Genomic DNA, 18,837 nt, shown 5'->3' with positions numbered 1-18,837 from the left:
GTTCCTCATGCCATTAAACTAACAGAAAAGCAGCTCAATGGACTGGCCAGCATAGCTAATTCCAGTTATCAGAGGAAAACTGTGTTTCTGTTATACAATGGAAACAAGAAGGCTATATCTGGAAACTAGGAAATTCACCGGAATGCCCCTTAGTGCTAACAGTCCTAGTCAGTGGAAAACTGCAACAAGACAGGCCTATCAACGGCTCCATTCTGTAGAAATGAAGGTTTAGGTCACTTCATTAGACAAAGAATCCCATCTAGTCAAAATCCTGGAGGAAGGTAAGAAAAAGGATTACTAAGCTTGATTATGGTACTTTATTCCCCCAGAAATAAAACCAAAAGATGGTTTACTAAGATTTCAAAATCAATAAACTTCTAGCCAGGTAAGTCAAGAAAAAAGAGACCAGATGCAAATTACCAATATTAGAAATGAGAGAGGTAACACGACATACCAGTTATTAAAAGGTTACTAAGGAAAGATTATGAACAACTTTATGCCAGCAACTTCAACAATTTAGATGAAATGGAAAAAATCCTTAAAAGACAAACTCAGTCAAGATAAAACATTTTATTTTAAAAGCCCTACATCTATCAAAGAAATTAAAGGTATAGTGAAAAATGTTCCCAAAAAGAAAACTTCATGTCCAGGTGATTTCAATGGTAAAGTGAGCTCTACCAAAACATTTAAGGAAGAAATAATACCAATCCTACACATACTCTTCAAAAAAATTCAAGAGGAGGGAATACTTGTGAAATCATTCTATTAAGCCAGCATTAGTATCATACTAATCAGACAAAAGACATTACAAAAACAGAAAACCACAGACCAACATCTCTCATGAATACAGATGTAAGATTCTAAACAAAATTTGAACAAATCAATGATGGTTGAGAATTTTCCAGAACTGACGTATCAACCCACAGATCCAAGATGCCAAACAAAGCCCAAGTGGGAAAATACAATAAAATCCCCTTATATACAACATAATGAAACTCCAAAAAAAAAAAAATAATAATAATAATAATAATTACAAAGAGAAAATCCTGAAAGCAACCAGAGGAAAAAAAATGGATTAGTCTCAATGGAGCAATAGACTGACAGATGACTTCTTCCCAGTAACAATGGAAGTCAGAATACAACAGAAAGTTATCTTTACCTTTCCAGATAACCATCCATTTAGAATTCTGTCAAGTGGGGGGCAGGGGGAAGTCCTTCAAAAAGAAGGCAAAATAACGACATTTCAAAAAACAAGAACAAAGTAAATGTGCCACCAGGTGAACTGCACTAAAGTAAATTCTAAACGTATACTCAGGCAAAAGAAAAATTACTCCAGATGAAAGCTCAAAGACACAGCAAGGAATGGAGAGTAAGAAAGGTGGTAAATTTGTGGGTAAATCTAAGTCAATATTAGCTATATAAAACAATAGTAATGACTTACATTTAAAGAGATACAACATATGTGACAACCACAGTATATAAGCTGGGAGGACAGTAAATGGAGTTAACGTGTTCTAAGGCTACTGTACTGCCCAGAAGTCTGGGCAAGTTTAGGCTTTGGTAAGTCAGAGATGCATAATGAAATTTCTAGAATAACCATGAACAGAAATATACACAACTTCCGATCTAATAGCTAGAGGAAAAAAAGGAGTAACAACAACAACAACAACAACAATCAAAAAAAAAGTAGAGAAAAAGAAACACAGGACAGATAGGACACATAGTAATAGTAACAGCAATATGATATAAATAAGAGGCACCTCTAAAAAGTAAATATATATAAAGGCTGAAAGTAAAACTGTGGAAAATGATATACTACACAAGTGATAGTCAAACGAAAGCTCGTATAGCTACATTAATATCAAATAAAATTAATTTTAAGGCAAAATTTATTAGTGGAAATAAAGATAATTTTGTAATGATAAAGCTTCTTTCAATTAACCTGGAAAATACAATTGTACATTTGTATCCCAGTATGTCCCCAAAAGAGAAAAAGAGAGAAACTGAAAGAATCACACGGACACATCTAAAATCATGCTAGCTAGATTTTAACACAATTATCTTAGTAATCGAGAGACATATACCAAAAACAAAAAAATCACCACTAAGGATACTGAAGACTTGAAAAATGATTAATGAACACGACTAAAATGATTAATGAACATAAATAACTGTAGAACCTTCTTTTCAAGCACCCTAAAATTTATAAAAACCAGCCACTTACGCCATAAAGCAACCATTAACACATTTCAAAGAATTTAAATCATATAGAGAATATATCCTCTGATCACAATTCAATTATGTTAAAAAATCAACAATAAAGGAAAACTTAAATATTCATGTTTGGAAATTATAGTTCCAAATAATATCTATGGATCAAAGAGTAGTAGTGATAATGAAAAAAAAACTTTGCAGTTAATGAATAACTAAAATGCTAGATATTAAGACTTGTAGAATGGAGTTAGTAGTAGGCAAGGTTGCTGAATAGAAAAATCAATTTAAAAAGTATTCCCACAAACCAACAAAAAATTAAAAACTTAAAAGATATCATTTATGATGACAGCATCAAAAACATAAAGATACAAGAAAGTAAGATTAACAAAATATATGTATACAGTATTTCTATGAAGAAAATTATAAGACTTTATTCAAAGATACAATGGAAAGACAACATTAACTCACCAAAAAATGTACTATTGTAAAGAATTTGTTCACAGATAAAATACAATCCCAATCAAAATCCTAACAATTTTGTTTTGTTGAAATTCTAAAATTTTTATAAAAGTGCAAAGAAATGATCACAACCAAAATCTTGAAGAACAAGGTATAAAAAGACTTATTTTACCAAATATCAAGACTTTTAAAAGCTTTAGTAATTAAGACAGTGTGTTACTGATATATGGGCAAATTGATCAATGGAATAAAAGAGAGCCCAGAAATAGATTCATGTAAATATGAACATTTCATAGATGACAGAAATGGCATGTTCAACCAATTGAGAAAGATGACTTTTCAAGAAGCAAGGGGAAAAAAAAGAACCTGGATACCTACCCTCACCCACAAAACAAAATTCAGTTTGAGTGGAAGACAAAACTACACATATTTTAGAACACAGTACAGAAGATATTCATGACCTAAGGAGAGGGAAGTATTTTTTAAATAAGACACAAAAACACCAAAAATACAGAAGAAGATGGATACATTTCACTAGGAGCAGAAAGTAAATAACTGTGAGAAGATATTGGAAATAGTTATAACCAAATGATTAAGTAGTCTCAGTATATGAAGGAATTTTATTAACCAAAAAAAGTCAATAAAACTGTTAAAAATGGGCAAATGATTTAAACAGCAATTTTGCAAAAAGGGGAAATCCAAATGTTAAATTTGTAGAAAAAAATAACCTCATGGAAATGCAAATTAAGCAACAATGAGGTACCATTACAAGCCTAGATTTTCCAAAGTTTTAAAGTCTAACAATACCAAATGCGGAACCTTTTAATACTGCTGGTGAAAGCACTGATGGACATAATTACTTCGGAAAAGTTAGGTATTACCTAGTAAATTTGAAGATACACATATCCTATGACCCACCAATTCCACTGCTGGATGTATTCTCAAGAGATCATACATATGTACAACCTGACATATATACAAGGATGTTCATAGTGGCTTTGTTCAAAATAGCAAAAAAGGTGGAATGCTCCAAATGCCTTCATGGAAGAAATACACAAGAGTAGTAATATTAATAATAAACACAGTAACAAAAACTATAGTCATATGCATCATCATGGATGGTACTAAATGTTCAGCAAGTCACAAAAAAGTGACATTTCTATTTATTAAATAGAATTTAATACTTTATTAAATTTTATTAATGTTTACTTCTACCTGTTTCGACTATTTTTAAGGAATGCAGACATCAGTACTACTCAAAGTGTGGTCCCATATTGATCCCATACTGATCAACTGTCATTGGCTGATGGAGAGGTAAGCATATAAAGTGAGTAAACATTCATAAACATTTAGAAATGCTGATAGTAATCTGACAGTGCCAATACATTCAAGTACATGATTTTGTATTTATGAAAGTATCAGTTTATGATGGTTTAGAAATTATGTTTTAAAAAGCGTGAGAACTAGTATACTTAACTGGTAAAAATACAAAGAAAAGATTATTTGCATTACAAGCAGAATATTGGTTCTCTCTCTTGGGGTGATTCAGGAAACTGACCAGGAAAGGATACATAGGAGCTTTTCTAAGGTATTGGCAATGTTACATTTCTTAACCTGAGCATTGGATATATGAGTATCTGTTTTATAACTTTATTTCTCATTAGATTGTACACGCTAAATGCTCTCTTCTATATGATAGATTTCACAAATGTAAAAGTGTAAAAATTTGTTATAGAAAGTATAATACCAATTTCTTTAAACAATAAATTTTTTTTTGTATCTATAAAAATAACTGAAATACACCAAAAAGAATGATGAAATTCTGGGTAGACTTTGTTCTTTGAACAATTATTAATCAAATTCTTATGCTGTTGCCTTTTCCAGATAGTAGTGATCATTAGGAATCATCCAGCACTAAAAAGCGTATGCCAGACCAGTGTCACTTTTGTACCTACATTTCAGGAAGGAAGCTGATTCTTAATGATAAAAATAGGATAACATCCTTGTATTTTCCTCCAGAATTTGGAAACTCCTGAGATAGAGAAGTTACTCAGGAGATCAAACATCACCTTTATTGTTAACAAAATTAAAGAATATGTCTTTTAATCTGTAGCAAGAGGGACTGGTTAATACCCATATCCCTAAACTGGAGATGAAACCACTCAATTACTGGCATAGTCACATAAACAGGGCTTCCACTGTGGGGAGATGATGTAAAACTCCCTAAGAAATAAGTCTTTTGACCTATATATTCTCTTCTTCCTCTAGCACCCTGTAAATACCTTAGACCCTTAGAGTCCACTCTGCTTCACTACCTGTGTAACATTAGTTGCTCATACAGTTATCCTATCTACACCATCTAGGTTATGTTCCTGGAGATCAGACTATCTTATTCATTTTTTTTTTTTTTTTTTTGAGACCAAGTCCCGCTCTGTTGCCCAGGCTGGACTGCAGTGGTGCAATCTTGGCTCACTGCAACCTCTGCCTCCCAGGTTCAAGTGATTCTCCTGCCTCAGCCTCCCGAGTAGCTGGAATTACAGGCATGCACCACCATGCCCCACTACTTTTTGTATTTTTAGTACAGACAGGGTTTCACCATGTTGGCCAGGCTGGTCTTGAACGCCTGACCTCAGGTGATCCGCCCACCTGGACCTCCAACAGTGCTGGGATTACAGGCATGAGCCACTGCGCCCAGTCGGTCTTATTCATTTTTGAGACTTTTAGCAGACCATCATGTGCATGACAGGCGTTCAAACACTGTATTTGTGTCATGTATTGTTCATGTAAGAGTCACATGAATAGAAGCCATAGTAAGGACTTTAGGAACTAAAGAAAGATCAAGAGACCAGAATTAGACTAATGATAAAAAATATAATTACTAAATGCTTGTATATGCTAGGCACTGATCCTCAGTGTTTAATAAACATCTCATTTCATTCTCATTATACCAGATGGCATCACCTTAGCAGCAGATGGAAAACAGAAATATATAGTTAATAAAATCCAAAGTCACACAACCATGACTAGAACTTGGCTGTGACTTCAAAGCCAAAGCACTGAACCGCTACTGAGCTGTAGTGAATTCAAGATAGCTAAGCCTTCAGAGAACTATCCTTAATTGGTTTTTTGTAAGGCAATATTGCATAGTGCTTGAGAAAGAGGGCTCTGGGGCCAGACTGCTATGGTTCATATTCAAACTGTGCCAATTACTGTGTGATATGAGATTTCTTAACCCCTCTATGCCTCAGTTTCCTCATCTGTAAAATGGAAATAATACATTTCATGGAAACATTGCAAAGATTAAATGTGTCAATACAAATACTCAGCACAGCACCTAGCACAAGGTAGGCATTCAATAAATGTTAACCTATATTTACAGTTATTTCCCTGTTGTTTTTGGAGAATTGTGCCCAGGAACCAGACTGTCCCCTCTGACTACATTATTAAGAAAAACATTGATACAACTGGGTATTATACAACCTAAAGTTAATTCACTTAAAAATTAAGACCTCTTTAGAGCAATTGATGATTTAACTGCTTTTCACCTACACAAACTTTCAGTAAGGAATGCAAAGAGAAGGTTACCAATTAGGCAGTACAGATGTGGTATTTCTCTTTCACCTTCTTTCTTGGACAGTCCCTCAGATATTTTAATAAAATACCAAATAAATAATCACTCTCATTACAGAACTGTACTCCAGGCTTTAAGTTTATAAGGAGCTATAGAAAGATTTAAATCCTGACAGAAACAAGTGAAGTCAGTTTGTTGAAAGATTTTTTTTTTATTCTACAAGAAACTGATAGGTGCAATCCTGTTAAAGAAGTTTCTTTTCAAAAGTAAATGAAAAACCCCTCTGAATTATTTATATATTAATTTAATTTTTTGAAAACAATAGTCATAGGGCCTGCTTTGTCCTATTTAACTACAAATGTTACACATTTACAAACTGAAACAAAAATGCATAGTACAGAGATTTAAATGAAATTTTTGAAAGAATAAATTTGCTTTTCAGTCCACTGTATTTTCAAAGTTGATTATCACCAAGCTTGGATGAAAGCTGTGAACCACAAACCGTTTCTTTAATAGAAAAAAGAATGTGTAGATTATTAGCAAAGTAATACCTTAAAATGTATCTTCACACAGTTGAAATTTTAGTATAAACTTGTATATCAAGTTGCTTTCCATTATTTATTCTACTTTAAAAATATATACAACTATGATGTTCAAATATGTATTCTGAGCCATTATGTCCAAACATAAATATTTGGGAAGTTCAAACTGCTGCAACAAGTTAGGAAAGGATTAAGGAAAGATAATGAGCTACAAATTATGTAGTTGGAGGAAGAAAAAAAGGTTACTTAACATTTATGTCTGGATAGGTATGTATTTTCTAATTTACATATACATATCCAGTTGAGTATAGACAACCATCAAAATGTAACCAGTTACACAGAGACTAGACTAAGCCCACACTATTTTCTATAACAGGTAACAGCAGTGATTTCAAAAATTTTAATATCTCAATAGTTTCACCAAAAATTATTTGTGGTAATATTCTAATATTCTGAAGTTTTGAGAGGCACAGATTAAATGAGTGCACTATCTATGCCAAACTCAGCAAGATCTATACCTTACTGTTTAATTATGGTATAAGTATCTGAACACAATAGCACAGAGAGGCAACCAGAAAAGGACATTTTACATATGCCCATGCTGATCAATCACATTAACATCAGTGCTTAAAACTTTCAAATTTAAATATAAAGGGACACTTATAAAGCCGCAAGACAACCTCAATACAAAAACCCAAATTGATAAATCTGCAAAATCTTAAACTTCTTAATCCATTGATAAATATTAAGGAGTAGTTAGTTGGTCTTCAAATATCTTAAAAAATTAAAGGGTTGAAAACATGTTCACCCTTTGCTATACTGCGGCATCTGAAATTACCAAGTATGACAACTTGAATTTCTTTTGCTCTTCCATGCAAGAAGTATATATATGTATTTTAAGATAGCTTAGAATTAAGAGTTAACTTCTAGTCAGTATTGGTAAGTGACTAGGATGGCTATCCAATCAGTATTCCATGGTATCACATATCAAAGTCTCTACAATATGACAGTCTTGTCTTGTTCAGAACTCATCACTTTTGGGTAGGGAAAAGAGGCATGGCAGAAAAGCAGTTGCAATTAAAAAAAAAAAAACCAGCAGAAAAGCTTTAAATATCTATATAATTTTGAATCATCTTGTATTCTATCAGATAATACTTGGAACAAAATCTTATTTCAATCAGCTCAATCTATACAAGTTATGAGGTGCAAACACAATGTAAACCCTATAGTCTATAGAATATGCAGTATTTAATACTCATTAAATAAAGAACAGTCGATGAAGATTACCAAATAGGAAACACATAGCATTCTAAATTTTTTAATCACTTTAGGGTAGCTAACCAGAAACTACAGAAATAAAATATGCAAGACAAAAAAAAAAAAGAAAAAAAGAAAAAAGAAAAAAGGATAGCAACTAACTTTTCAGTGCATCACACCCATGAGGATAAAATGTACGGCACTTATGTGATACTAATACTAACAATTGTTAATTTAAGCTGGGAATGACTCACAAAGACATTAAAGTCATGTAAGGGCAAGAGTCAGCCAATTAAAATGTTAAAATTAAACATATCACCTTTTTTCTTTGTAAAAGCACTGAAAATGTAATGAGTACAGGTAACTCACTAAAAATTTTCCTATTTCATTTGCCCCCATTGTAGTGTCTGAAATTATTCTGTAATATTTCTACCTGTTACAAACAGTCTGATATTTAAGGCCTGTATAAACTCTTTTATGCTACTGAAACATATGTTTTGTGTGTGCTACAAATGCCTTTATGAAAAAATAGCATAGCTGGTTATAAATCATAAACCCCAAAAACAAAAGTCTGACATTTTCTAAGCTAGTGAGAAATAAATTTTACCATGATGTATCAATATTAACTAACATTCCTATGGTAGACTTTTTTTTCCTCCATAAAATTGAACAGTGCAGAATAGGGCTTGGGCTACAGTTCATCACATTTGGTTTTCTTATTAACAATTAAAAGGCAATTTTCTTCCTCTTTAACATATGTAGACATTAAATCTAAGGTTTTTAAAATATCAACTACCTATAAGAAAGTAGTTTTAAATGGTTAAAAGGAATCAAAATACCAAGGTTTAGTGTGCGAAGAGTAGATAGAAACAACCCAGAACAGAGTAGATCATTGGTGTTGAATATTTAACATGAATAGCCCAAAATGAGTTCCAAAGTTTTTCCACCTTTACAAATAAAAAAAGGTGTCCTTTCCACAGTTTGGGGATATGCATTGTACATCCCTCCCAACAAGTGTATGAGTAAGGTTTTAAAAATGTTGCCAATATTAAGTTCTTCAGTACCTAAAATTAATTAGAGGACAGCAATATTACAGTGGCAATGGTGCATCAATTCTCAAAACGTAGTTATGATCCAACACGAGTTGTGGTGGTTCTTTTATCTGAGAAAAAACTTTTCAAAAGAAATACCTGCCCTATGCTAACCACCAGAAGAATGAGGGCTTCTCCTACTGACCAATAGGCCACTCTTGTATTTAGATCCTCTGCTCGGCTTCGGCCTTGAGCTTCTCTTAATCGGAAATGAGTCTGATAATCGATGACAGACTTCAGAGCTTCGTGAATTGAAACACAGGCAGATTCCATCTGCAGAGAAATATTTTCAGTCAGTATGTGTGATACTTTCTGTAGACTTCATCTATCATATTCAGCTTTTCTTTCAATTTGATCTCAATTCCTCTTTTGACTAACGTGCTACTAACCTGGCATTCATTCATACATTTATGCCAGTTGTCCTTGCAATGAAACCCCCCTGCTCATTTTCACTAGGACAACTGTTAAGGCCAGAGATCTCATGAAGCAGCTGTTTTCCCGAACTGAGATATCACAGCCATGGCATCAGTAAGGGGGCAGATGGAACACTAAGCTAACAATAGCAGAAATACTTATCAGCTAAGGTTGGTGACTACAGAATTTCTAGCCCAAGTTCTTTAAACAAGAATTAGGAGGAAGACAATGGCAGTGAGCTCATCAATAATGAGAATATAAATCAAAGCCCAAATATCTATAAAAATAAAGCACAGTACAAAAAAAAAAGGCCGAATTAGTCAGTTATTTCAACTATATTTAAAACAGCTACATCAAAATTGTTAGGTAACTTTTAAATCTGAAAGGGATATGTAAGAATAGGAATGGCTTTTTTTTTTTTTTTTTTTACATTTATCTATTTGTTAAATCAGCCTTTTCCCTCATGCCAGTCAACTAAACCAATGTATGTTCCCAACAGGATGCAAGTTTCAGTTTCACTGTGTAATCACTTTGTGAGCCTTTAGCTGATAACAGCTTGCCTTTTTATACATTTATTATACCGTCTGTTTTGAGAAAGGTTAAGCGACTAGTTTTTTTGTATACCATGGTTTAATATTTTTCTACTGCTGCAAACTTAATCCTAGTGGTAAAATACATGTTTTATTATTATTTTATGCAACAAACCTGTATTTAAAAACAAATCTAAGTTTAATTTTAGTTAAGGAATATAGACATTAGAAAATAACGTTTAATAAAGTTCTGCCAAAGTAAGTATGAAAGGAATAATTATTAAAATATTCTATTAAAAGTGCTTTTAAAAAAATGTAAGAAATTATGAGGCCAACAAACTGCATTGGCCTATTAGAAGAGTCAAATGTTTTGTTGCCCTTGCTTTGGGCCCCTAGGAATGAAAAATTTGCTTGGCTCACTGCAACTTCCACCTCCCAGGTTCAAGCAATTATCCTACCTCAGCCTCCTGAGTAGCTGGGATTAGAGGCACACTCCACCACACCCAACTAATTTTTGTATTTTTATTACAAACAGGGTTTCACCATGTTGGTCAGGCTGGTCTCGAACTACTGACTTCATGATCCGCCCGCCTCGGCCTCCCAAAGTGTTGGGATTACAGGCGTGAGCCACCGCGCCTGGCCTGAGATGTGATTTTTAAAAAACTTTTACAGTGAAAACTTCCATACATATTCAAAAGTATTGAGAAAAGTATAATGAACCTCCATGATGTCAATAAAGATTAACATATGGCTAATCTTGCTTCATCTACATTCCCCACGTATTTTCCCCGATTATTTTTAAAGCAAATCTCAGATATTTTATCACTTTAGCTACAAATACTTTTATACTTTATTTCTAAAAGGTAACACTTTTTAAAAACATAACCCCAATAGTATTGTAACACATGAAATAATTTAAAACAGTTCCTTAAAGTCAGGAAATAGTGTTCAAATTTCCCCTACTGTTTCAAAACTGGTTTTCAAATGAGAATCCAAGTAAGGTTAACACAATCATTTGGCTGATACAAGTCTTCGTTAATCTTTAGGCTTTTGTCCTTGTTTTTTTCTTTTTTCCTTGCCATCTACCCCTATCCTGTGGCATTTCCCACTTACTGGATTTTGCTGATTGCATTCCCATGCTATTCCTTTATCCTCTGTATTTCTTGTAAACTGGCATTTAGAGCTAGAGACTTGATGGGATTCAGGTGCAATGTTCTGGGTGGGAACGCCTAGTAGTCAGTGTTGTGTACTTCTTACTGCAAATTATTCATAAGGCACATAATGTCTAGTTGTCTCTCCATTTGTGAAAGATCATTCACTCTGATCCACTCAGTATTAAGTTCCCCACCAGCCTTTTACTTAATGGTTTTGGTAGTGACTGGTGATCATTGCCTACTCTAAATCTATCATTTTATCAATGGGCAAAAAATGGTGAGAGTAAAACTCTTATCATTTATTCTGCATTCCTAGCTGGTAATTTTCCATTTTAAAGTATGAAAAGTTGCTTTATAACTATCCCTATTATATGAGACATTATCTTTTTGAAAGTAGAAAAATAAGACTAAGAAAAATTAAAAATGTAGCATGGATAAAGAAGGGTATGATACTAACTGCTTTATTACCATTCATTTCTTGTATTTACCCACTTAGGTTTTTAGAACAAGCCACCTTATACAAGTTAAAATTCATGAAGCAATGGACACAGGTTAAGGTAATGGCCCCAAAGAAATATCATTTTACAAAGCAAAGTGTCTTTCCCACAGGACCTTAAAATAAAGAGAACATTTCTAAAATTAAGAGTATTTGAATTTATCTTACTAATTCTTACAACAGGTTTATGAATTAAGGCTTTTACACATTCTTAAAGCTGTCTCTTTCACCATGACTTTGGCCAAGAGACTAAATAGAAATTGGGAATGCTAAAATATCGGTTTAAGATTTTTAACAAATAAGTGGTAAATAATTCTTTTTCATGCCTAATTGAGTAACTTTTAGATATGATCTAAGCCCATACAGGTTGAGTATCCCTTATCCAAAATGTTTGGGACCAGAATTGTTTGGAACTTCAGATTTTGGAATATCTACATACACATAATGAGATATCTTTGTGATGGAACCCAGGTCTAGACATGAAATTCATTTATGTTTCATATACGCCTTATACATGTAGCCTTAAGGCAACTGTATATGATATGTTCAATGATGTGTCATGAGATCAGATGTACAATATTCCACTTGTGGCATCAGGTTGGAGCTAAAAAAAAAAAGCTTTGGATTTTGAAGCATTTTGGATTTTGCTGTATTTGAACTAGAAATAGAGAGCAGTCCTCATCACCTAAGCAATAGCTGTTCACTGGGTTTGAATTTTTTACACTTTCTCTATTTCTCCAAAATAAATCCGTATTTAGCTTTTGTAACTATTTTTGTGAGATGACTTACCATTAATCTTCAATATTTCACCTAAAGTTACAGCACAAGTTACTGTTACAGCAGCTTGAGTAACACTAAGTAATGGTATAAAGGCTATCATGTGGTATTATTTCTCTACTAATGTAGGCATCATTTTGCTTCCAGTTATACCAGCCTGAGTATGACAGCAACATTCCTTTAGGGATTAAAGAAAATGCTTCAGAAGATTGGAACACTGCTCAGCCTTCCCAAACTTCTTTTACCACTGATGTTTCTACCTTAGTGATCTTCCTCCCATTTTGATGCTTCTTTCTCTTTACACTTAAAAGTTCATAAAATCTTTCAACATTATTTTTCACTATAAAAGTTTGAAGTTCTCTGTGAAATGCCTACTATGTAAGAATTAAGATAGATTTTAAAGATTGTTAGTCTCGAAACTCCATGCTCATCAGTTAGTGCATGGTATTAAATTATGCTTTTTTCCTCCTTTTAAATATACCAACATTATATTGCTGATTTTTTTTATTTACCTGGGTAAGAGCACTGACTCGGTTCTCACTAGGAAACAAAGGTGGGTCTTCTCCAACTTGAAAATCAAAATATACAGTTTTATGTGTGAAAGTAGAAAATTCATTGCTGAAGCAAAATTTGTATGTCCCATTTTTGGAGGCTGTGAAGGTAAAACTATCATACTGTTTCTTCATCTCTTTGTATAACACTTTACCATCAGGATCTTCTAATCGACAATCTACATCATAGTGACCACCAGTAATCACCTGTAAGAGATTAAAAAAAAAAATTACTGTGAAAAGTTTGAAAAATTAATCAGATTTAATCAGATTTCCTAACAAAATGGCAATAAGGTAATGGGCAAAGGACTTTTACTATCACAGACAATTTTACATTTTTAAATTTTCACCAGTGGATGGAAGTTGGGAGGAGATTTTACTTCAACTAAACTTTACAGAAACTGAACAAGTTTCCTTCAACTTTTATTCACTTTGAACTAGCCAGACAACTGTGCTAATTAATGTAGATCTATTAGATCACTTAATTCTCCCAGCAACCCTACAAGAGACTTTTTTCCTTCCATTTGACAGACTGAAAAACCGATGTTAAATATGCGACCCATTTAAGAGTATTCATCCAGTTAAGTGGGAAAGGCAGAACTTGAACTCCAAAGTCATATTCTTAACCTCTAAGCTTACTGTCTGCAATATTTTCCTTCTGAAAATTTTCTCACCCACTTTCCTATTAGCATCATCCAAGCACACACACAGTGAAGTAATAAGGTAGGCCAGTCCTTAGGATTACACCCCATTCATACTTCTATCATAGAACTTAAGTTCATTTTACTGCCAAATTACAAGTGGATTGTGTTTATTAAGTTCTTTTATAGTCAGTTATATGGAATTTGATATATATTTTGTTTTGAACTACACAAGTTGAGTAATGGAGTGGGCTATTCTAAAAGTATATAATCATTTACAACCTTGTTTTCAGGAGACACATAACTGATTAAACAAAATATTGCTGAAACACTTGTCATTAAAGCAAAAATGAGTAACATAAAGGACAACAAGTCTGTTTATTTAGAAAGCCAGTACTTAAGGGCAAACATACTGAATGGAAGGCTGGAGGTAGTTCTGAACAGAACTGCAGAACTACTTTCAAGGGCTTATGCTTAATCAGTTACACTTCCAGCCATTTGGGTTGTACGAACAGAGGAGGGAGAGATTTTTCCTGCGGTAACTGGATAAGTATTTTAAGAGACAAAAGGGGGAAAGGATTAAAGAGAAAGGCTTCCTTACATGAGAAAGAACTGAGTAGGAAGAAAGAGGGAGTGGAGAGAGGTGAAGAAACAGAGGAAACGTATACACTTGTGAAAGAGATGATTAGGAAGAGACATTGGGTTGAATGAAGGGTTCCCAAACCACCATGTGATTGGGTAGCACAAGACTGTTATTTTCAACCTTGAACCCTCTTGGTTAGCATACTGACATTCTAGGTCAGTAGAACAGAGTTCAAACTGTGGATTTAAAAGAAGGATCTGTGACGTGTGACCTTTTCTCACTGAAGAGAGAAGATACTAACTGAACTATGTTACAGATCATTTTGATAATCAAATGAAAATAATTATGCACTTAGGAAACTGTAAAAATATGTAAATGTTAATATACAGATAAAATGTTTTGATATAAAAATGTCTTATCAATTGGAGATTTACCAATCCCCATCCTCACCAAAAAGTAACTTTTTCTCCAAGTGAAAATAATAACTTCATTTTGCTATACTGAATTATTCATACCTGACCATTGTATTTTGAATAATCAAACACATACATACAAACTGAATAGGACCAGAACTTATCATCACCCCACTTCTCTTCCATCAAACTTAAAACAAGTAATCTTGTTAAGTATCCCTTTAAACCTGTCCAATCACCTACTATTGAAACTGAGGATCATCCCAAACCAAGTGTCCCTATCTATCCATACGATCACACAAATCTCTCAATCTTTTTGCCCCTCTCAAATTCATCGCATTCCTAAACCACAATCCAGACAGGACTATTGCCACAACTTCCTAAAAGGTCTTCCCACTACCCAACATCTTCTCCCTCTAACTCAGGGTTTCTCAACCTTGGCATTATTCCCATTTTGAGCTGAATAATTCTGTGTTGTAGGACCCTGTACTGTCCTGTGCACTACAGCACGTTAAGCAGCATACCTGGTCTCTACCTACTAGATGCAGGTAGCTGCCCTTCTAACATGATGCCAAATGTCTCCTGGGAAGGAGGGGTGCCAATCTCCTCATCCTTCCTCATTCCCCACTGAGCAATCACTTAAAAACTTTTTGATAATTACCTGTGGCCTGCAGAAAAATCGAAACCTGTTAACAATGGTATACTATTCACTGTTCTTCCTCCCAGGTAGCTTCAGAACCTCTTTTATTCACAGCCTTACTCATTCTATTTTCCCAAAATGCCACACTACCAGAAATTCTCTGAACAAGTCTTTGCTTTACATCTGCACTGACGGTGCAGTTCAACAGGGTTTGCTAAAGAATCACAGGGCTCAAAATGACAGTGTTTGCAAATCTACAGTTTATTACTGTATGTTACAATGTCATAAATCTACAGTTTATATTATATGACTATATATGTCTATGTAAGCTCTCTGAGGTCAGAGTCAGTCTCTGGGAGGTAGTATAATAAAGTGGTTAAGAATTTAACTTGGGACTGAAAAGAGTCCCAAAAGGAAAAGAATATAAAACATCACAGCCAAAGGCTGTCTCACAGCAAGAGGTCTGAAAAGGTCAGGTGTGGGCTCCTTTGTCTTCCCTCTGTTAGGTCTGTGGCCAGACACATACTCGCTCAGATCTGGAACCACCCAAGTGTGCAAACAAAACACCCTGGAACCAAGGAACACAAAATGGAGTCTTGACCACATTTTTAAATATTTCGCTGGTCACATAGGCATATTCCTGCTATGAAGCTAGTCTCAACAACAGAGCTCTGTGTTGGGGGTGTGGTCTCACCAAGACCAGGAGCAAATCATCAATCTCACTGTTACCAATAAATAATGTTGACAAACTGGTACAAACTGCCCCCAAAGCCCTTGGACTCACAGTCACAAAGCTATTATAATAGCTTTACATTAAAGCTAATAATATATAGTTTTGTGACAATATATGTAACTATAGTCACAAAACTATTATTATTCAGTGTATTTCACTGTCATGCACAAATGTTAGCAATATAGCTCAGGCTAATTTCAGGCCTGCTGGAACTGTCATGAACATATCTGCCTAGGGCCCCTTCTTCTCTCCTCTGCTGCCTTGTCGAACAACGGCTACTTACCTTGCAGACTCAGCTCTAATATCAGCTCCTCAGCTACATTTCCCAATGATCCTTCTGTCTTCTGCCAGCACTATACCTAGTGTGTACCTTTATTGTTGCATTTAACATTTTATGACTATATATGTCTATACAAGCTCTCTGAGGTCAAACTCAGTCTCTGGAAGGTAGTATAATAAAATACTTCAAATTCAATTAAATTGGAAGTGGATTTGAGAGTTGACACTGGGTACTATAGAATATAAATGATTTTCTTTAAGGGAATATTTTAAGGAAGGAAGTTCAATAGGCCTTAAATATGAGAATGGAAAGAAATGCTAGAGGGAGCATTTCTGGAATTCATACATTTTAACATCCGGTCTTAACATCTCTCACTCCAGGTTTATTAGAGGAAAGTCAAATGCTGGGCATCAGCTACCTGGAAGCGATTTTTGAATTAGCCTAAGAACGGGTTAACACGGACAGGAAAGTGCCATCCCTCAACTTACACCCCCAACCCTGGAGCCGCGAGTTGGGGCCCAGGGACTGCTAGGCCCCTGATACCTGGAACTCCAGGGTGCACTTGGTGCCCTGAGCGATGTCCTCGTAGAAGCACTGCTTGGCGTTGTCAGGAAGCTCGAAGGTGATCTCAGAGGCGCCTCCGGGTCCAGGCACCAGCAGCAGCAGTGCGAGCAGCCCGCAGCCCCAACGGCCCGCGGCGGCCGCCCAGCGCTGCGCGGACCCCGGCCGCGGCATCCCGAGAAGTCGGCGGCCTCAACCGAGCTGCAAGACGCAGGGTCAGTTCTGCGCGGACTCACCGCGCGCGGCAGGCCTCAGCGCAGGCGGCCCCGCAAAGATACACGGCAGAGCAGGTTCGCGCCTGTGGGAGATTCGGGATCAGAGCTACCCTCCGGGTTCCTATGAGGGGCGCAGAGGGGCGCACCAGGAGAGGTGAAAGAGAAGCGGAAAAGGACTATCAGGGTCGGAAGTGGGGATTAGCCCTTGGGGGGGAAGGGGCGGAGCCTGAGACACCGGCTCCCGTGACCCGGATGTGTTCTCCTCCGGGGACAGGCGTTAGAGTGCGTACGTGGAAGCCCGCGAGGCGTTGGCTCTTCTTCCGTCGCAGCCTGGGACGAGGGGCGGGGCCAGAGTCGTGGGTGGAGAGGGGCGAGGCCAGGAAAAGGGGAGTGGCGGCCGCGGTGGTTACAGGCTATTGGCGAGGGTAATTACGCTCCACTCACTCGCTTTTTTTTTTTTTTTTTTTTGAGACAAGAGTCTCGCCCTGTCACCCAGGCTGGAGTGCAGTGGCGCCATCTGGGTTCACTGCAACCTCCGCTGGGAACTTAGCGCTGGGGAGCATCGAGGGAGTGGTAAAGGGCTCATTTTGCCCTAGGGTGCTAATCTTTGGTGGTAGAGCGCTCTGCAATTTGCAGAGTTTTCTCATAAGTAATAATAAATATTTGGACAGGAGCTGGACAAGGAGTGCGAATTCTAAGAGCAGACTGCAGGAGTTTTGCCATGTACTGGCTGTGACGTCCGGCCACTTGCTTAAAGTCTCTGCCTCAGTCTGTGTCTGTAGAATGGAGATAATAACACCTACCATAGAGAATTATTACAAAGTTTCAATATTTGGAAAAACTACTTAGAAGTGGTTGATACATAGCAAGCACTAGATGAATTTTTGTTACATAAATTAAACGTCTTCGAGCACGCCTTATCATCAAGCACTGTGCTGAGCACATTACATATATTATGTCATTCCATCCTTCAAACAACCTCATAAGGTATTATTACGCCTTTTCACTGATGAGAAAATTGAGTATCAAAAACATTGAGTAACTGCCTATGATCACACCACTGATTTGTGTTGAAGTGCTTAAAAATAATAGTGTTAATAAGTAATAATAATAACAAACAGGTGATGATTCTTATAGTGCATTATACATTTTCTCATACATTATACACACGAATTAGATATTATTCCTTTTTAAATGATTAGATGAGGGTCTAGTCAGCAGAAGATGAGTAGAGGGTTTTATGAAAAGGAAATAGAGGCAGATAGAAAGCAGTCAGACAGGGAAATGAGAGGGTGAGAGTAGGGGTGAGTGGGTAGTGGGGTATGAAGGGAGGAAGATGCAGGGCTGCTGTGCAGTCCTCCAGCCGCCTGAAGTGCCCAAAGTCTCCACAGTGGGGAAATGAGGGGAGAAGATTTGAAGTCAAGGTTCTTAGTTATTGGGTGGGGATCTGGGGAAGGTTGAGCCTTCCTGAGAAATGGGCCAGAAACTGAAGCATTATTTGTCTTAGTGAGTAGGAAGAAATCTGAATTCGAAAAGAGAAAACATGGGTTCTTATTTACTAATTATGTGACCCGGGACAAGTAACATTGATCTTCTAAATAAACCTCAGTTTCTTCATACATCAAATGGTAATACAAACAAACAGACACAAAAGGATGAATACGATTAAAATCACAATGCAATACATTACATACTGCTAGATAGGCAAAAATTTT

General features: G+C 35.8%; 2 protein-coding genes across 2 annotated transcripts in view; one reads left to right on the top strand and one right to left on the bottom strand.

Moving 5' to 3' along the window:
* Positions 1–18,837, top strand: part of COMMD10 (COMM domain containing 10) — a 971,919-nt gene that overhangs the window by 198,790 nt on the left and 754,292 nt on the right. The gene's annotated exons all lie outside the window — the stretch shown is intronic.
* On the bottom strand, positions 5,063–17,457 carry TMED7 (transmembrane p24 trafficking protein 7). The gene is made up of 3 exons (XM_050793093.1): positions 16,890–17,457; positions 13,018–13,263; positions 5,063–9,407 (listed from the first exon to the last, which is right to left on the bottom strand). Exons 1-3 carry the CDS (start codon positions 17,079–17,081, stop codon positions 9,171–9,173), a joined length of 675 nt encoding a protein of 224 aa, XP_050649050.1. The 5' UTR covers positions 17,082–17,457; the 3' UTR covers positions 5,063–9,170.

The sequence above is a fragment of the Macaca thibetana genome, chromosome 6 (genome assembly GCF_024542745.1).
Source record: "Macaca thibetana thibetana isolate TM-01 chromosome 6, ASM2454274v1, whole genome shotgun sequence".
NCBI classification, from domain to species: Eukaryota; Metazoa; Chordata; class Mammalia; order Primates; family Cercopithecidae; genus Macaca; species Macaca thibetana.
The sequence above is the reverse complement of the archived record's forward strand: the minus strand, read 5'-3'. Positions and strand labels throughout refer to the sequence as shown.